Genomic DNA, 15,768 nt, shown 5'->3' on the forward strand with positions numbered 1-15,768 from the left:
ACTATGGACTGGCCCGCCCGTTCCCCAGACCTGAATCCAATTGAGCACATCTGGGCATCATGTCTCGCTCCATCCACCAACGTCTGTGTTGCACCACAGACTGTCCAGGAGTTGGCGGATGCTTTAGTCCAGGTCTGGGAAGAGATCCCTCAGGAGACCATCCGCCACCTCATCAGGAGCATGCCCAGGCGTTGTAGGGAGGTCATACAGGCACGTGGAGGCCACACACACTACTGAGCCTCATTTTGACTTGTTTTAAGGACATTACATCAAATTTGGATCAGCCTGTAGTGTGGTTTTCCACTTTAATTTTGAGTGTGACTCCAAATCCAGACCTACATGGGTTGATAAATTTGATTTCAATTGATAATTTGTGATTTTCTTGTCAGCACATTCAACTATGTAAAGAAAAACGTATTTAATAAGAATATTTCATTCTTTCAGATCTAGGATGTTATTTTAGTGTTCCCTTTATTTTATGAGCATTGTATAAACAGCTGAAGATGCGCTTTACCAAAAAAGTGCTGTGCATAGCATGCGCTTCTTCCAGTATGAATCTTCAATGGCGAATGACCCTCTTTACGCCGGAGTTTATTTTTACATATAGCTGTTTACCTCAGCTCATTGGCTGTCTACCCAGCTAGATTTCAAGACGATCAGTGGTCATTGGGTTAAAATACAGTCAATCAACGAAACAGCGGTCATATCATTGGTGCACAATGTCGTCATTACTTGTTGTCTTCAAAATGTTTTTTGTTGTTGTCAATACGTCCCGCGAAATGACCCATCAAGTTTGGTTGTTTTACAAACAAACCAGTTGATTGCAATGAAACCAAACATGACTGGAAAAGTCAATCATAATTGTCTGTATCGCATATAAATTGCACCCACAAGCTACCAGTGGCTGAAAACACAATTGTTGCGGGATGAACGAGTGACGAATTTCTGTGCAAGAGCGGTCCATTTTTAAAATGAATTCCTTCCTCCCTCGCCCTGCATGTGTAAACTCGGGTCATGATGTGTCATCAAAAGTGTCTGGTGGGCTGAGGGGAGAGGGTGTGTCTTAAGTGTTTCTACTTGAATAAACTTTCAAAGTTATTGGCTGCATTCCAGTCACAAAATCCATCAAGCGCTATGATGAAACTGGCTCTCATGAGGACCACCACAGGAAAGGAAGACCCAGAGCTCTGTTGCAGAGCTAACAATTTCTTAGTTACCAGCCTCAGAAATTGGAGCCCAAATAAATGCTTCACATATTTGGTCAGATGAGTCCAAATTGTAGATTTCTTTGTTGTTCCAACTGCCGTGTCTTTGTGAGATGCAGAGTAGGTGAAAGGATGGTCCCTGCTTGTGTGGTTTCCACTGTGAAGCATGGAGGAGGTGGTGTAACGGTGTGGGGGTGCTTTGCTAGTGACACTGTCTGTGATTTATTTAGAATTCAAGGCACACATAAAAAGCATAACTACCACAGCATTCTGCAGCGATACGCCATCCCATCTGGTTTGGGCATCATGCCTCCAGGCTGTGTAAGGGCTATTTAACAGAGGAGGAGAGTGATGGAGTGCTGCATCACATGACCTGGTCGCCACAATCACCCGACCTCAACCAATTAAGATGGTTTGGGATGAGTTGGACCGCAGAGTGAAGGAAAAGCAGCCAATAACTACTCAGCATATGTGGGAACTCCTTCATGGTGGTTGGAAAAGCATTCCAGGTGAAGCTGGTTGAGAGAATGCGAAGAGTGTGCAAAGCTGTCATCAAGGCAAAGGGTGGCTACTTTTTAAACACTTTTTTGTTGGTTACTACATGATTCCATGTGTTATTTCATAGTTTTGATGTCTTCACTATTATTCTACAATGTAGAAAATAGTAAAAATAAACACTTAAATTAGTTGGTGTGTCAACTTTTGACTTGTACTGTATGCCTAATCATAATTATATCTCTGAGATCTACAGACATACTTGGACTTCATGGTATAGTTTCTGCTCTGAAATGTACTGTCAACCTTACATAGACAGGTGTTTCTTTTTTTAAATCATGTCCAAACAATTGAATTGGCCACAGGTGAACTCCAAGTTGTAGTGACATCTCAAGAATGATCAAGGAAATTGGATGCACAATTTGGAGTATCATAGCAAAGGTGTATGAATACTTCTGTAAATGATGTATTTCTGTTTCATTTTCAATAAATGTACTAACATTTATAAAAACATTTTTCACTTTGTCATTATGGGTTATTGTGTCTTCGAGCTGCATCACAGCAAAGTGGAATAAGAAGTGTGAACACTTTTTTTGAAGGCAATGTAAATTGCCATTGTCTTTTCTTTTACATCTAAAGGTGGGAGTGCTTGTTCAAAAAGAGCCACCATTTGATTCCTCTCATAAACCTCATTACATTTTCATCATGACAGCTGTCACTTTTATTTTTAGCCCACAATTTTTCTTCATTTTTCTGCTTTGTCCTTCTTAAGGAGGGTTGTATCAACTGACAGCTTGTGTGGCTTACTGTCTTATTAGAATGGGAGAACACAGCAAGATGTTTGGGGGGTTTTAGACCGTGAGGCAGAGGCTCGGCTTGTCTCCCAGCTGATATCCTCTTCCCTAAGCCAGCTCAGTATGGCCCCCTCTCCGTTGAGCTCTCTGGTGCAGCTGGAGACTGTACATTGTGTCAATGAAAATAAACCAATATGAAGGGACACATGCAGCTGACCCCCTACTCTCTCTCTGTAGCCTTAGAGGAGATGAGAGAAACACACATCTGACTCAGTGACCATTGGGTGTCAACTTCCGAAACACCCCTCCCCAACCAGCACCACCTCCCTCTTCCCTTTTGAAGAAATTGGTCTAAATCTCTCCTCTCTTGTCATTGCAACTAGCTGTTAATTTAGTGGATATTGGTGCCAGCTGTGCCATCAGACTCTGGGTTCGCGCCCAGGCTCTGTCATAACCGGCCAAGACCGGGAGGTCCGTGGGGCGACGCACAATTGGCCTAGCGTCGTCCGGGTTAGGGAGGGTTTGGCCGGTAGGGATATCCTTGTCTCATCGCGCAGCAGCGACTCCTGTGGCGGGCCGGGCGCAGTGCGCGCTAACCAAGGTGGCCAGGTGCACGATGTTTCCTCCGACACATTGGTGCGGCTGGCTTCCGGGTTGGATGCGCGCTGTGTTAAGAAGCAGTGCGGCTTGGTTGGGTTGTGTATCGGAGGACGCATGACTTTCAACCTTCGTCTCTCCCGAGCCCGTACAGGAGTTGTAGCGATGAGACAAGATAGTAGCTACTAAAACAATTTGATACCATGAAAAAGGGGTCAAATTAAATAAATAAATATGATATGATGCAGGTTTCAGGGGAAGGAGGGACCAGGGAGAGATTTTGCAGAGGAATCTGTCACACTCAATGTCTGATGGGCTAATCACTAAGTAAAACACTACATTTGATGAAGCGTTTCTGGAGGGAGAGATGCGCCTCAATCCAGCCTTAATGAAAATGCTTTGGGCCCCTGAGCCCTCCAGAGGATCAGCAGTAAGGCCCTTCAGACAGGCCACCCATCACTGCCAAGGCTCCCCTCAAATCCCCTTAACGGTGCGGTTAATCGGAGTAACCCTGCTCTCTCACTCACACAAAGACACACATCAAAATTCATAGCAGTGCTGGGGTGAGGGTTTTATCACACTCGAGTATCCGCTTAAATCCTCCGTAGTTTAGCAAAAGAGCAATGAGAAGGAGAGAGGAGAAGTCGATACCATGGGTAGGGAATGGATAAACACATTTTCATCCATCTCTCCCTGCTCAGGTGAAAGTGATCTCATTTTAATGTTTTTATTTGTTTCTACTAGAACACTTCCAGTCAGATGAACTGATGCCCAGCTGAATATTTTTACTATAGTTTCATGTGTATAAAGACTGAGGTTTATTATGTTAAGGTGCAATATGTATAAATTGTTCTGCCATTACCTGTTTGCAAAAATTTGAATAGTTTGCCTAATTTCAGCTTATGTGACAAAACAATGTATAATGTTGAGATTGTTGTACCATCTAAACCACTGTCAAATATTTTCAATAACCATAAATATTTTATTTTCAGCTGTTTTTGAAGCTGATGTCAAAGTAAAATATGCAAGAACAGGGAGCATAGAATAGTGTACCTAGAGAAGATCTACCGCTTCTTAGACTCACAGGTCTATAACTCACATGTATATGTACATTTGGTTAGGTCGCCCACAAAGTTACATATTGCAGCTTTACATTCAATTTGACAATTGTGTGCTATTTTGTCTTCACTAAAATTTGACAAGCTAATAGCACCTCAAAAAAATGAAATCAGAACTGGTTACTATTAATACAATGTGTTTTTCAATCATTTCAATCATGTACCTACCATCTGTTAAAGCATTGATCCGAACGTGTGTTCTCAGTGTGTGTGTGTGGCAGGGGTGCAGTAATTTGAGGTCTTCATTTTGAAGTGTTTGTTTTTCTTTGGGCTACTGTGGATGATCACTTTCCCCCGGCTTCTTTGCTCCCCAACACTGGCTATAATTAAAAACGTTCCCCCACAACACAAATGCATAAACTGAATGAGACTAATGAAAACGGATGGCTGGCACAAATTACATATGGTAGTGTATTTATCAGGGGCCATGGTTATCAAGCAGGTGTATTTTCACAAACTTTTTGTCGAACTAAACAAATGCTTGTATTTTTCACTGGAGTCGTGCTGCATTATCACAACCTGTGTCTGAGTGGTGTGGTTAAAGATGAGATGAGTTCAACATTTCACAAACTTTGCGAGTCGTTTTATTCTGACTGGTCTACTGCATCTTTCGGTTGTCATTCTATTCATCCCCCCCAGTGGCACACCTGTGTAGAATTCCTGCTCATGTTGCAGATAATCATACGGTCCAGGCTGGACACAAAGACCATCCGGATGTGAGCTGAGCCCATTCTGCTCCCCCAGCTCCTGGCCAACGGCTACCTGTTTCACATGGCTCTAGTCTACACTAGGAGAGGGACAGACGGAGTGATGGGAAGGGAACACTGACAGGGTGCTGTGTGAAAATCACTACAGTCTGGCTCACAGAACAGATCGGTTTTCTCTAGTTTCTTTACTCTCTCCCCTCTGTATGGTGAACAGGTGGGAGGATTCACACCAGAAAGAGGGCCTTTTGGGTCACTTTCTAGCCCAGGGTGAACCTAGTAAATTGGTTTTAGGGGATTTGTCCTTGCTAAGGAAAGCATTAGGAAAGAAGATAGGGAACAGTTGGAGAAGAGAGGGAAAGACAGTTTAAGTAAAGTGAGGGAGTTGGTGATTGGGTGTTATTATAGGAGAGGGGTTGTTCCCTCTTTACAAAATGTATGTTTTTGAACCTACTGTTTGTAAAAATGTCCTTTTGGAGACTTAAAACAAGTTGCAGAGGAACGAATGTGTGTGCGTCTATGCATGCATGCATGTATGTATGTATGTATGTATAAGATAATGAGTGCAAGGGTGTGTGCGTGTGTCTCATTTCATCTTTTTTGAGAAGGGGGGGGCACTCTCAATGCTGAATTTGCTTGTCTTCTCAGCATGAGTGTTTAATCTTTTCAGGGCGTTCAATTGGGCCACTGAATGAGCCCCAAGCTCCTTCCCGCTAGGAACCGGGGAGCTTATTCTAAACCTCTAATCGCTGAGCAAACACAGCAGTGCTCTCACACTCCTTTTCGACACAGGCCACAATATAGCACAACTTTCTTTTAACTTTTCCTCACTTTTCTGCCTGTGCTTATTTTGCTTTTGGTATGTAGCTACAGCTCCTGAGAAATCACCCCCTTGAGTTTTGCAAGGAACGTAGGGGGGTCAGAAAGAAATTTGTGAGTGTTATGTAATTTAGAGGGCTTTATTTCCTACACCATCCAAGAGAACCTTTTCTGTTTGTAGGTGTTTGTTTTTTAAAAATGTATTAGTTGTCAGTGAGTCCTGAGAATCTGTCGATCATATGATGGTGTCGATATCCTTGGATTTTAGAGCTTCGTCGATATTTCCCACCCCTGCTGCTAACCTGAGAAGGCCAGTTGCATTTGGTGTAAAATAAATTAAGTGATTTGTCTGTTTTTGTTTTCTCATCGGCCCCCTCAAAGGAAGTTTTATTTACTCCCTGTTCATTTGATTTTGTGTGTTTGCTTTTCATTGGTTTGGCCTTTCTGTCGGTGAAAGCAATCACTTTACTCACGGTCTCCTGTTGAGCGACGTGTGAAAGCTGTATAAAACCTCTCCCTTCAATGATTCAATTCTGAGCTAGGACCAGACTCTGCGCAAGGACACTTTTCTCACCCTGTGTTTCAGGGTCTGGTTGGTCATTAGCTTCTCAATCCGCACACACCTCTGCTAATGAAAACCTCTCTGATGTCCATTTCCACAGAGAAAACTGCTGGCCATCTACCTCCACAATGACGAGAGTGTGCTCAGCAACGTCTTCTGCTCCCAGATGATGTGTGCAGACTCCATAGTGGCCTATCTGAGCCAGAACTTCATCACATGGGCATGGGATGTCACTAAAGAAGCTAACAAAGCCAGGTATGTATGAGTACTCTATGCCCTCATCACAACTCAGGAATCCACCGCTGTAGCCCTGAAAACAAAATGAATACCAGAGCTTGTCTGACAAGTGGATGCCATCTTAATAGCTGAGAATCATCCCCAATCCCCTGCTCCGCACCACTCTTTCTCTTTAACTCAAGCCCCTCTTCATCGGTGAGGGGAGGGGGATGTGTGCTAACAAAAGCAGTTGTGTTTGCAGTATGAGGCCCCAATTGGGCAATCTTCACTAATCTGCCTCAATGTTAGAAATGAAGGTCCCATGAAGTCTGCATTGCCTGGGAGAACATCTCTATTTCCCCAAGGCTGAGGGCACTCATGACATGGCAGCCTTATCAACCCAACTTCATCTTTCCTCCATAGCAATTCACAACCCAATTCCATTATTTCCACCAATGTCCTGCCTGTCTCAGTATGTGACTCCCTGCACTAGCAATACTCAACAATACTCTCAAGCCTTCAACTCCTGACCCCAAAGCCAGGCTTAACCCTCCCTGGCCATGCTCTACTCCCCTAGCCAAGGGCAAGAATGGGGCAGCGTCCCAGGTGTGATGTAGGGAATGGTAGAGAGGGCCGGTAACCAGATGGAGGTTTGATTGGGGCCCAGCAGCAGCCTCTTGCTCCGGGGTAGGCCCTAGCTTTTCCTTCCACTAGACTTCAGGGCTAAGCCCACCCCCTGGTAGGAGGCGTTTAAGAAAGACGGGGGAAAGGCTCAGACACTGACTTTCCCTCATTCTGCACCCTTTCTCCCTTTTGGTTCTTGCTTTTTGCCCCAGCTGAGCCTTTTTATTGCAGATTAAAGGCAGGCAACATCTGGAGCTTTTCATAATGTGCACTGCTACTTGCTCTAACGTATGTATGTACGTACACACACATTTTCCCCACATTCTCACGCTCGTAGGTTGATTCTGAGTGACTGGTGATTGGCATGAGTCACAGTGGCTATAAAGAAGGTATTCTAACTCATAGGGCCTCAAAGCGTATCCTTTATTTAAGTGAAAAATGATGCATAAAACCAGACCTGTCGAATACGTGCCAATGTAATTGTTGCCTATGGCAAAATGTCTCTGAAATACCAGACACTGAGCCTCATGCACAGCTAGTATTGAACTGAATTATGAATAAATATACTCAAAACACTACATCTTTCAGATAGTTGTTGGCTTTTGATTCCATGCTTTTGCGTTTGACTGCATACTTTCATACCACATCTCATCTATTTTAATTTATCATACGGTGCTGTACTGATCAATAATGGTATTGAACTCCTCGTAATTGAGCACATTACCAGTAAAAGTGTCATGCACTCATCTGACTTGTTCAGAAGCACTGTATTCAAAACGTGAGAATCGCCTGAGAAGTGCTATTTTCCATTCAAAACATGTCTGCGCAGAGTATCTGTGTTTTCTGTGTAGCATCCGGTTCCTATTCCACGTGATTGACTAAAGCACACCTGAGAGTTTGTTGTATGCTCACTGGAGTGTATGTAAAGTTGCAGCAGTCTCTCAAAATCTCATGCATGACTTTGATGTAAATAAGTGAACCTGACAGTCCAGGGAAACATTAACACTTTGCCATGTGGAGAGGAAGAGAGCGAGCAGAATTAGAAGCTTGTCACTCTCATTACCAAACCAACCATGACCTGATATTCAAGGACCAGGTGTTTCCAGTAGTTAGAAAAAAATAACTCCCTTAAGGATTTTGTGAGAAGCAAAGCTATACATTCTTTAAGATATGTTATGGCTGAAAGAGACTGCAGTGAACCGCTCACCTTATTGACCTTATTCCTTGGTTTCATTTCTACTTCCTGCGCTTCAGACACGATTTTCACCCTTCATTTGTGATGCTGTGTCAGTACTTGTTATTGTGCACCATATACAGGTTGATGTTTATTGTCATGAATCTTGCCCTGAAGGCAGAACTGAGTGATTTCCGCAAGATGGCCCAGATGCAATGTCAAAATTGTCTATCGTAAAAATGTGTGCAAATTAAAGGTTAGTGTTAGGCATTAGGGTTACTGTAGCAATGTGGTTAGGTTTAAAACCAGATTGACTCACTTTGTAGCTGTGCCAGCTAGTGACCACTATGCAGAGCAGCCTCCAGTATGAGTCATCCCAATAAATGTCGACCGGCGAACCATTTATAGAAACATTTCTGCTCTTTAGGGTTACTCCGGAGTTAGTCAAAAGATTAAGCAGCAGTACACTATGTATGGTAGTTGTAAGAGAAAGGTGTCGGGTTGACTCCTAAGGTGTTTGATCGGAACCAAATGAGGTTGTGTTTAATATGGGAATTAAGATTGGGTTTCTCTGAAGGCTGTGGCGATTGTTCCCAAGACCTTGGTGACAGGTTAGAATTACCTCTCTCCATTGTTTTGGCCTGGCTGTGTTGAGGCCTTTTCAGGGCCCCCTAGAGCAAGGACAAGGACGGGGCTTGGACATCCTCATTGTGTCATGGGGAGAACCTCTCCTTAACCACAGCTGGATGGTCAAAAGACTGGTCAGCCACATTGTCAGAACCCATGATCAACTACAGTTGAAGTCAAAAGTTTACATGCACTTAGCTTTGACATCTACTTTGTAATTTACAAGTAATTTTTCCAACAATTGTTTACAGAGACAGATTATTTCACTTATAATTCACTGTATCACAATTCCAGTGGGTCAGAAGTTTACATACACTAAGTTGACTGTGCCTTTAAACAGCTTGGGAAATTCCAGAAAATGATGGCATGGCTTTAGATGCTTCTGATAGGCTAATTGACATCATTTGAGTCAATTGGAGGTGTATCTGTGGATGTATTTCAAGGCCTACCTTCAAACTCAGTGCCTCTTTGCTTGACATCATGGGAAAATCGCAAGAAATCAGCCAAGACCTCAGAAAAAAAATTGTAGACCTCCACAAGTCTTGTTCATCCTTGAGAGCGATTTCCAAACGCCTGATGGTACCGCATTCATCTATACAAACAATAGTACACAAGTATAAACACCATGGGACCACGCAACCGTCATACCGGGGGGGTGCTTTGCTGCAGGAAGGACTTGTGCACTTCACAAAATAGATGGCATCATGAGGTAGGAAAATTGTGGATATATTGAAGCAACATCTCAAGACATCATTCAAAGTTAAAACTTCGTCGCAAATGTTCTTCCAAATGGACAATGACACCAAGCATACTTCCAAAGTTGTGGCAAAATGGCTTAAGGACAACAAAGTCGAGGTATCAGAGTGGCCCTCACAAAGCCCTGACCTCAAGCCTTTACAAAATTTGTGGGTAGAGCTGAAAAAGTGTGTGCGAGCAAGGAGGACTACAAACCTGACTCCGTTACTCCAGCTCTGTCAGGAGGAATGGGAAAAAATTCACCCAACTTATTGTGGGAAGCTTGTGGAAGGCTACCCGAAACGTTTGATCCAAGTTAAGCAATTTAAAAGCAATGCTACCAAATAGTAATTGAGTGCATGTAAACTTCTGACCCACTGGGAATGTGTTGAAAGAAATAAAAGCTGAAATCATTATCTTTACTATTATTCTGACATTTCCCATTCTTATAATAAAGTGGTGATCCTAACTGACCTATGACAGGGAGTCTTTACTAGGATTAAATGGCAGGAATTGTGAAAAACTGAGTTTAAATGTATTTGGCTAAGGTGTATGTAAACTTCCGACTTCAACTGTACATGAGCTATTTGGTGTAGATTTAGCGTAAGAGTTTATTTAAGCATCAGCTGTCAGAGCAGCTTACCGATCACTACCTATACACAGCCGATCTGTAAATAGCACACCCAACTACATCATCCCCATATTATTATATATTTGTTTTCTCTTTTGCACCCCTGTATCTCTACTTGCACATCATCTGTACATCTATCACTCCTTGTTAATGCTAAATTGTAATTATTTTGCCTCTGGCCTATTTATTGCCTTACCTCCCTAATCTTACTACATTTGCGAACACTGTACATTGACTTTTTCCATTGCATTTTTGACTGTACGTTTGTTTAGCCCATGTGTAACTCTGTTTTTTTTGTTGCACTGCTTTGGTTTATTGTGGCCAGGTCGTAGTTGTAAATGAGTACTTGTTCTCAACTGGCCTACCTGGTGAAATAAAAGAGTAATGTTGTGGTTGAAATGACCTTGTTTCTCCTGGAATGCTGATTGGAGATTGGTGCTAATGCTTCCCATGGTTAAGTGTTGAGTTGATGCTGTTCCGTCTCAAAGTTTGAAAAGTAATGCAACCTACACTCTCAACTTTGAATTAATGAGTAGCACCCCCGACCAGATCAATCACTCCATCCCTCTGACATCATCCTCCACCCATTTCATTACTCCTGTATTTTACCAGCCAGTTATTAAAGTGGATCTTATTAAAAGGCGAGCAAAAAATATAATCTGTATTTGCATTCACTCTATAGCAATTCATTAATATTATGACATTTACAGTGAGCGCCAAGGGCCTGCCTGCTTCCCTTTTCCTTCTAGTGAAATGTTAATTTAAAGTTCTGTCTTTGTAATGGAATAAGAAATCCTCTCTGCCCTATCAGTTCATCACCACTGGTGGGGAATACTAATTTGTCTACTAGGCCTATTTAGACAGGGACGTCTCCTGGAAGAAAAGGCAGAATTGGTTTTAAAGTCCTTAATGGTATGATGAGCCATGTACCTCTCAAGTGCTGTTCATGTGAAAAATGTCCGTCCTGTCTTTTCCTTTCCTAGACTACTCACCATTTGCACGAGGCATTTTGGCAGTGTGGTGGCACAGACTATTCGGACATACAAGACCGATCAGTTCCCCCTGCTCCTTATTGTCATGGGAAAGAGGACATCAAATGAAGTTTTAAATGTTATTCAAGGTAATGAATGTCAACAATATTTGTTATGTTCTGGATAAAAGGAGGGGTTTATGAAGCTTTACTTAACCATAGCTATAATTTAGTAATTTACTCTATGACCCTTCTGTAATGATAAAATAGTAAGTATTTGTGCGAATGAGGAAAATGTTTTTTTTTTTTTAAATGCCTTGTTTTTTATTATTCTTTTGAAGGCAATACAACAGTGGATGAGTTGATGATGAGGCTAATGGGTGCAATGGAAATCTTCTCAGCTCAGCAGCAAGAGGACATCAAGGATGAGGTACAGATGAGAGGAACTCTGAAATTACACCGAAGAACAGAGTCTTTAAGGGGGAGTAGATGTTTGAAATGTAAGCCATGATTAGGCCATGGCCACTGAAATATGCCATGATTTGTTTAATCAAAGGAGGCCAAGAGGGAGACAATTATTGTGCCATTTGAGCGGTTCTCATAGAATTATGCCATAGTTTGTCTCGGAGCTAAATGGGGACATGCGGAGACAAATCGGAATGCATTGTGACTGCCACCAGCTCCACTTAGGGCCAAGGCTAGGAACACACATCTGAGATGCCCTTTGTCTGGGGCAGGGGGGCGAAGCACAGTTAATTTCCCTCCCATTTGGTTTTAGTTAACTGTGCCTAAGGTCTTCACAATGGGAGCAGGATACAAACTGTTCTTTTTCACCATTCTCTGTCCATTGCCGTTTTAATCCAATAGAAACTCGACAAACAAATTCCAAGCTCCACTCTGAGAAGAAAGCAGCGAAACAGAAGCGGTATTCTTTCATGTGAGGACAGGAATCTTGGGACAGTATGGCTGGGGTCCCTCTGTCAGACATTTACCTGACCTCATGAATGCTGTCTTTTATGTGTCGAAATGGATGGATTCAATCATTCTCCCGCTCTAGCAGATATTTACTTAACATCAAATAAACAAAGAACGGCATTCTAGTTTTGTCTGACCCTTTAAACAGGTAGTTCCCCTCAGCTGACTACACTAGACCATGTTGTCTTTGGCATACAGTTCTTGTTGTTAGTGAATACAGATGACTCAATGCCTTGTTTCTTTGTGCTGTTTAAACCTCTCATTAATCAGCATTCTGGAAGAGATGAAGTGGGAAGACGTGCCATCAGGCTCAGACCAATGTGCTCAATACTTAGCGTCAACTTGTCAGTGGGAGATGACTGACTACCAGTACACATTCTCTCTCACCGACATATCTTTAGGCCTTTCACTCTTGTTGATGGGATAGAGGTTTAAAGAAAGAAATGGTCACAAAGTGGTTACTGTCTCTGAGATGAAAGGCATCTGCAGCAGCGTGTTGTAGTAGATTAAAACCTGAGATTGTCTCATGTTCCTCAGCACTAGGCCTGGCCGGTTGCCTGTCTGTCTTAGTCACATCATATGAGGAATGTGTTCGACTCCCACTGTGTTTACTTAACAATACTAGTTTAGTGACCTTTCAGTGTTTGATTAGTTTAGTTACAGCATATCGTCATGGGAATTGTGAGACAGTGTTGTTTTGCACACAGCCGGAGGGGTAACTGTAGGTGAGCCAATGAGTGTCTGCACCTGGGGTTCCCATTAGGTTCTTATTGGATGCCTACCCTTTCAGAAAAAATAATTAAGACCAATAAGCAACAAGAAGTGTGTGCACATGTCACTAAGCTGTATGTCGTGTGTGACCAGGCTTGGATGATACAGCACCAAGCTGTATGTCGTGTGTGTGACCAGGCTGGATGATACAGCACCAAGCTGTGACCAGGCTGGATGACACCGCACCAAGCTGTGTGACCAGGCTTGGATGATACAGCACCAAGCTGTGTGACCAGGCTGGATGATACAGCACCAAGCTGTATGATACAGCACCAAGCTGTGTGACCAGGCTGGATGATGCAGCACCAAGCTGTGTGACCAGGCTGGATGATACAGCACCAAGCTGTGTGACCAGGCTGGATGATACAGCACCGTTTAGAGAAGTTGAGGGACAGGTTTTCGTGGGTAGAAGCTTGGGTGGTTGCGTTGCTATTGTCTTCATAGATGCAAAGCGAATATGACAGCTTTTGATGTCAACAGAAATACTGTTATTCACTTAACATACCATGCAATTTGTTTCTTAATGACTTTTCAATTTGACATATTTAGAATGTTTCTGTTCATGACAAGTAGTATATTATTTTCTGGCACATTGACAAGCGATCTGTCTCCATAAAGGTCACTGGTTGTGTTAATTACACAGGCCTGTCGGGATTGATGGAAATGTGAAGTGATAATGTCACAAATCAGGAGAACAAATGATCATGAGTGGGTAATGTACCAGAGTGATGAATAACCGCAGGAATCTGGAACCACATCCTGTAAATGCCAGACCATATACATCTTCGCTGTGAAGTGAACTTTTGTCACTCCTTGAGCTCGCCTATCGCCTTTCAATCATTGGAAAGAGTTATCATATTAGCTAAATCTCCTCACTACGTTTACAGTCATAGATATTTAAATACAATTGTTTGGCCCCTTGGCCCCCTTATCAGTTGAATGCCTTGGGTTAGATTTATGTACAGCATGTCAGTAATCAGTAATCATTTGGACTTGAGAGTTCAAGCAGAGGACTCCTAAGGCTAGGGGTGTTGGTGTACTTTGAGTCACCCTTCAGTACAGGTCACTCAGAAGAATTCAGGTTCACCCCAGGAAGACTAGCTGTCGCCATTGGCGTCGGCTAATGAGGATCCCCCAAAAAATCTAAACCTCAGTCCCTATATTCCGACCTGATGTTCTCCCATTGCCACAGCCCCCACTATCCCAGACTGCTCTGAGCTCACACCTACTCACTGTCTGAGGCTGTCCTGCTCTGCTGGCCCATTCCTCTGAGGACAGACCCAGACATCTGCCAACATCACACTCACATTCCTCACTAACTGACTGACATGCCTGGGAGGTGGACAGACTGCAGCAGAGCCAAAAGTTACTTTCACATAGATTTGAACGAACTTGACTTCACCAAACACACCTGGATTGTCTGTTTAGTTAGTTATGGACTGTGCATCAACAGCAGGAAATACCTGGCTGTTAGAATCTGTTCCATACTTTTTTGTTTATTCCTTTAAAATATATTAATACCAGATAAAGGCTACATAAGTAGTTGGAAACTGTATTGTATAGTATCACTTCAATACCCAGTAAATGAAGAAAGGTACCTGTGCATAATGTGTGTTATGGGTAGTAAAGGCAACGTTTGTTTGTTTCATGATATTTTATTAAAGGGAATGAACACAATATGGAACATTATACTTTACAGTAACTGTTATTGCGTGACTGCTGGACAAATGCACTTACGATAAGTGACCCTTTATTCTTTTGTCCTCAGCCATGCTATTACAATGTCTATTCAGTGACCAATATCATTTAGGACAACAGAAAAATGTATCCTTTTCATTCTCAGGCTTGCAAGAATTGACTACTCCCCCTGCCATGTGCACAAACCCCACAAATCACAATAGCTTAACTTTTTTGCGTCATTGGCACAAAGTCCAGGGTTCAGAAAAGAAAAGGTAGTCTCCCAGGCTCCAAAACAAATGCCATTGCTGACACAATGGAAACAGTTCTTTCTCCCTGCTTTAGAAAGCCTCTTACACACAGCCTGTAGAAAGGCAGTCGTCTGCCTCTGTACAAACAGGAACTCTGAGGGAAAAGAAAAGAGCCCTCAGGTCTGTTAAGGAAGTCAAGGCCCGGATGGATTCCCTTCTCCCACATGATACTCTTTCAAGCCTTGTCTGGCTAAACCACACAAAGCATTCAGTTCTCTCATTCTACTTCCTGCTGCTCAGCTGCCAGGTATCACAGCTATTCAACACAGAACAATATAACATGTGGCAGAGGAAGAAAGCTACTTTGTTTTTACTTTAACTACTTCAGTTATTGGTGTTATTGGTTACCTCATAACTTGAGGGTATTTGACTTCTCTTCTAACGTGGTCTCTTTCTCTATCCAGGATGAACGTGAAGCCAGGGAAATGGTGAAGAGGGAGCAGGATGAGGCCTACCAACTGTCATTAGAGGCTGACCGTAAAAAGGTTGGGCATCAACTACAACACAATGGCATGGATCCATTCTCATCAGATTAATGTTAGAGTTTTTAGCATGCATTTTAGCATTAAACTCAAGTGAAACATTATACAGAGCACAACTTTAAAGTGGATACCCTTCTATAATCATGTTATGATTGTGGCCATTACTATGTGTCGTTAATGGTTATTGTGAAACCACCCAGTAAACCTGTTAACAGTCGCATCGTTGATTGTTTGATCACTATTCGTAATGGTTTGATGTCGGATGGATTAATAAAAATATA

At 42.6% G+C, this 15,768-nt stretch overlaps 1 protein-coding gene across 1 annotated transcript in view; it reads left to right on the top strand.

Moving 5' to 3' along the window:
* faf1 (Fas (TNFRSF6) associated factor 1) overlaps positions 1 to 15,768 on the top strand; it is an 82,333-nt gene that overhangs the window by 49,876 nt on the left and 16,689 nt on the right. The window contains exons 13-16 of the mRNA XM_020499122.2: positions 6,395 to 6,549; positions 11,285 to 11,421; positions 11,613 to 11,701; positions 15,410 to 15,490. Of these exons, the coding sequence (XP_020354711.1) occupies positions 6,395 to 6,549; positions 11,285 to 11,421; positions 11,613 to 11,701; positions 15,410 to 15,490 (462 nt within the window). The remainder of the gene's footprint in view (positions 1 to 6,394; positions 6,550 to 11,284; positions 11,422 to 11,612; positions 11,702 to 15,409; positions 15,491 to 15,768) is intronic.

Source organism: Oncorhynchus kisutch, linkage group LG13, assembly GCF_002021735.2.
Source record: "Oncorhynchus kisutch isolate 150728-3 linkage group LG13, Okis_V2, whole genome shotgun sequence".
NCBI lineage: Eukaryota > Metazoa > Chordata > Actinopteri > Salmoniformes > Salmonidae > Oncorhynchus > Oncorhynchus kisutch.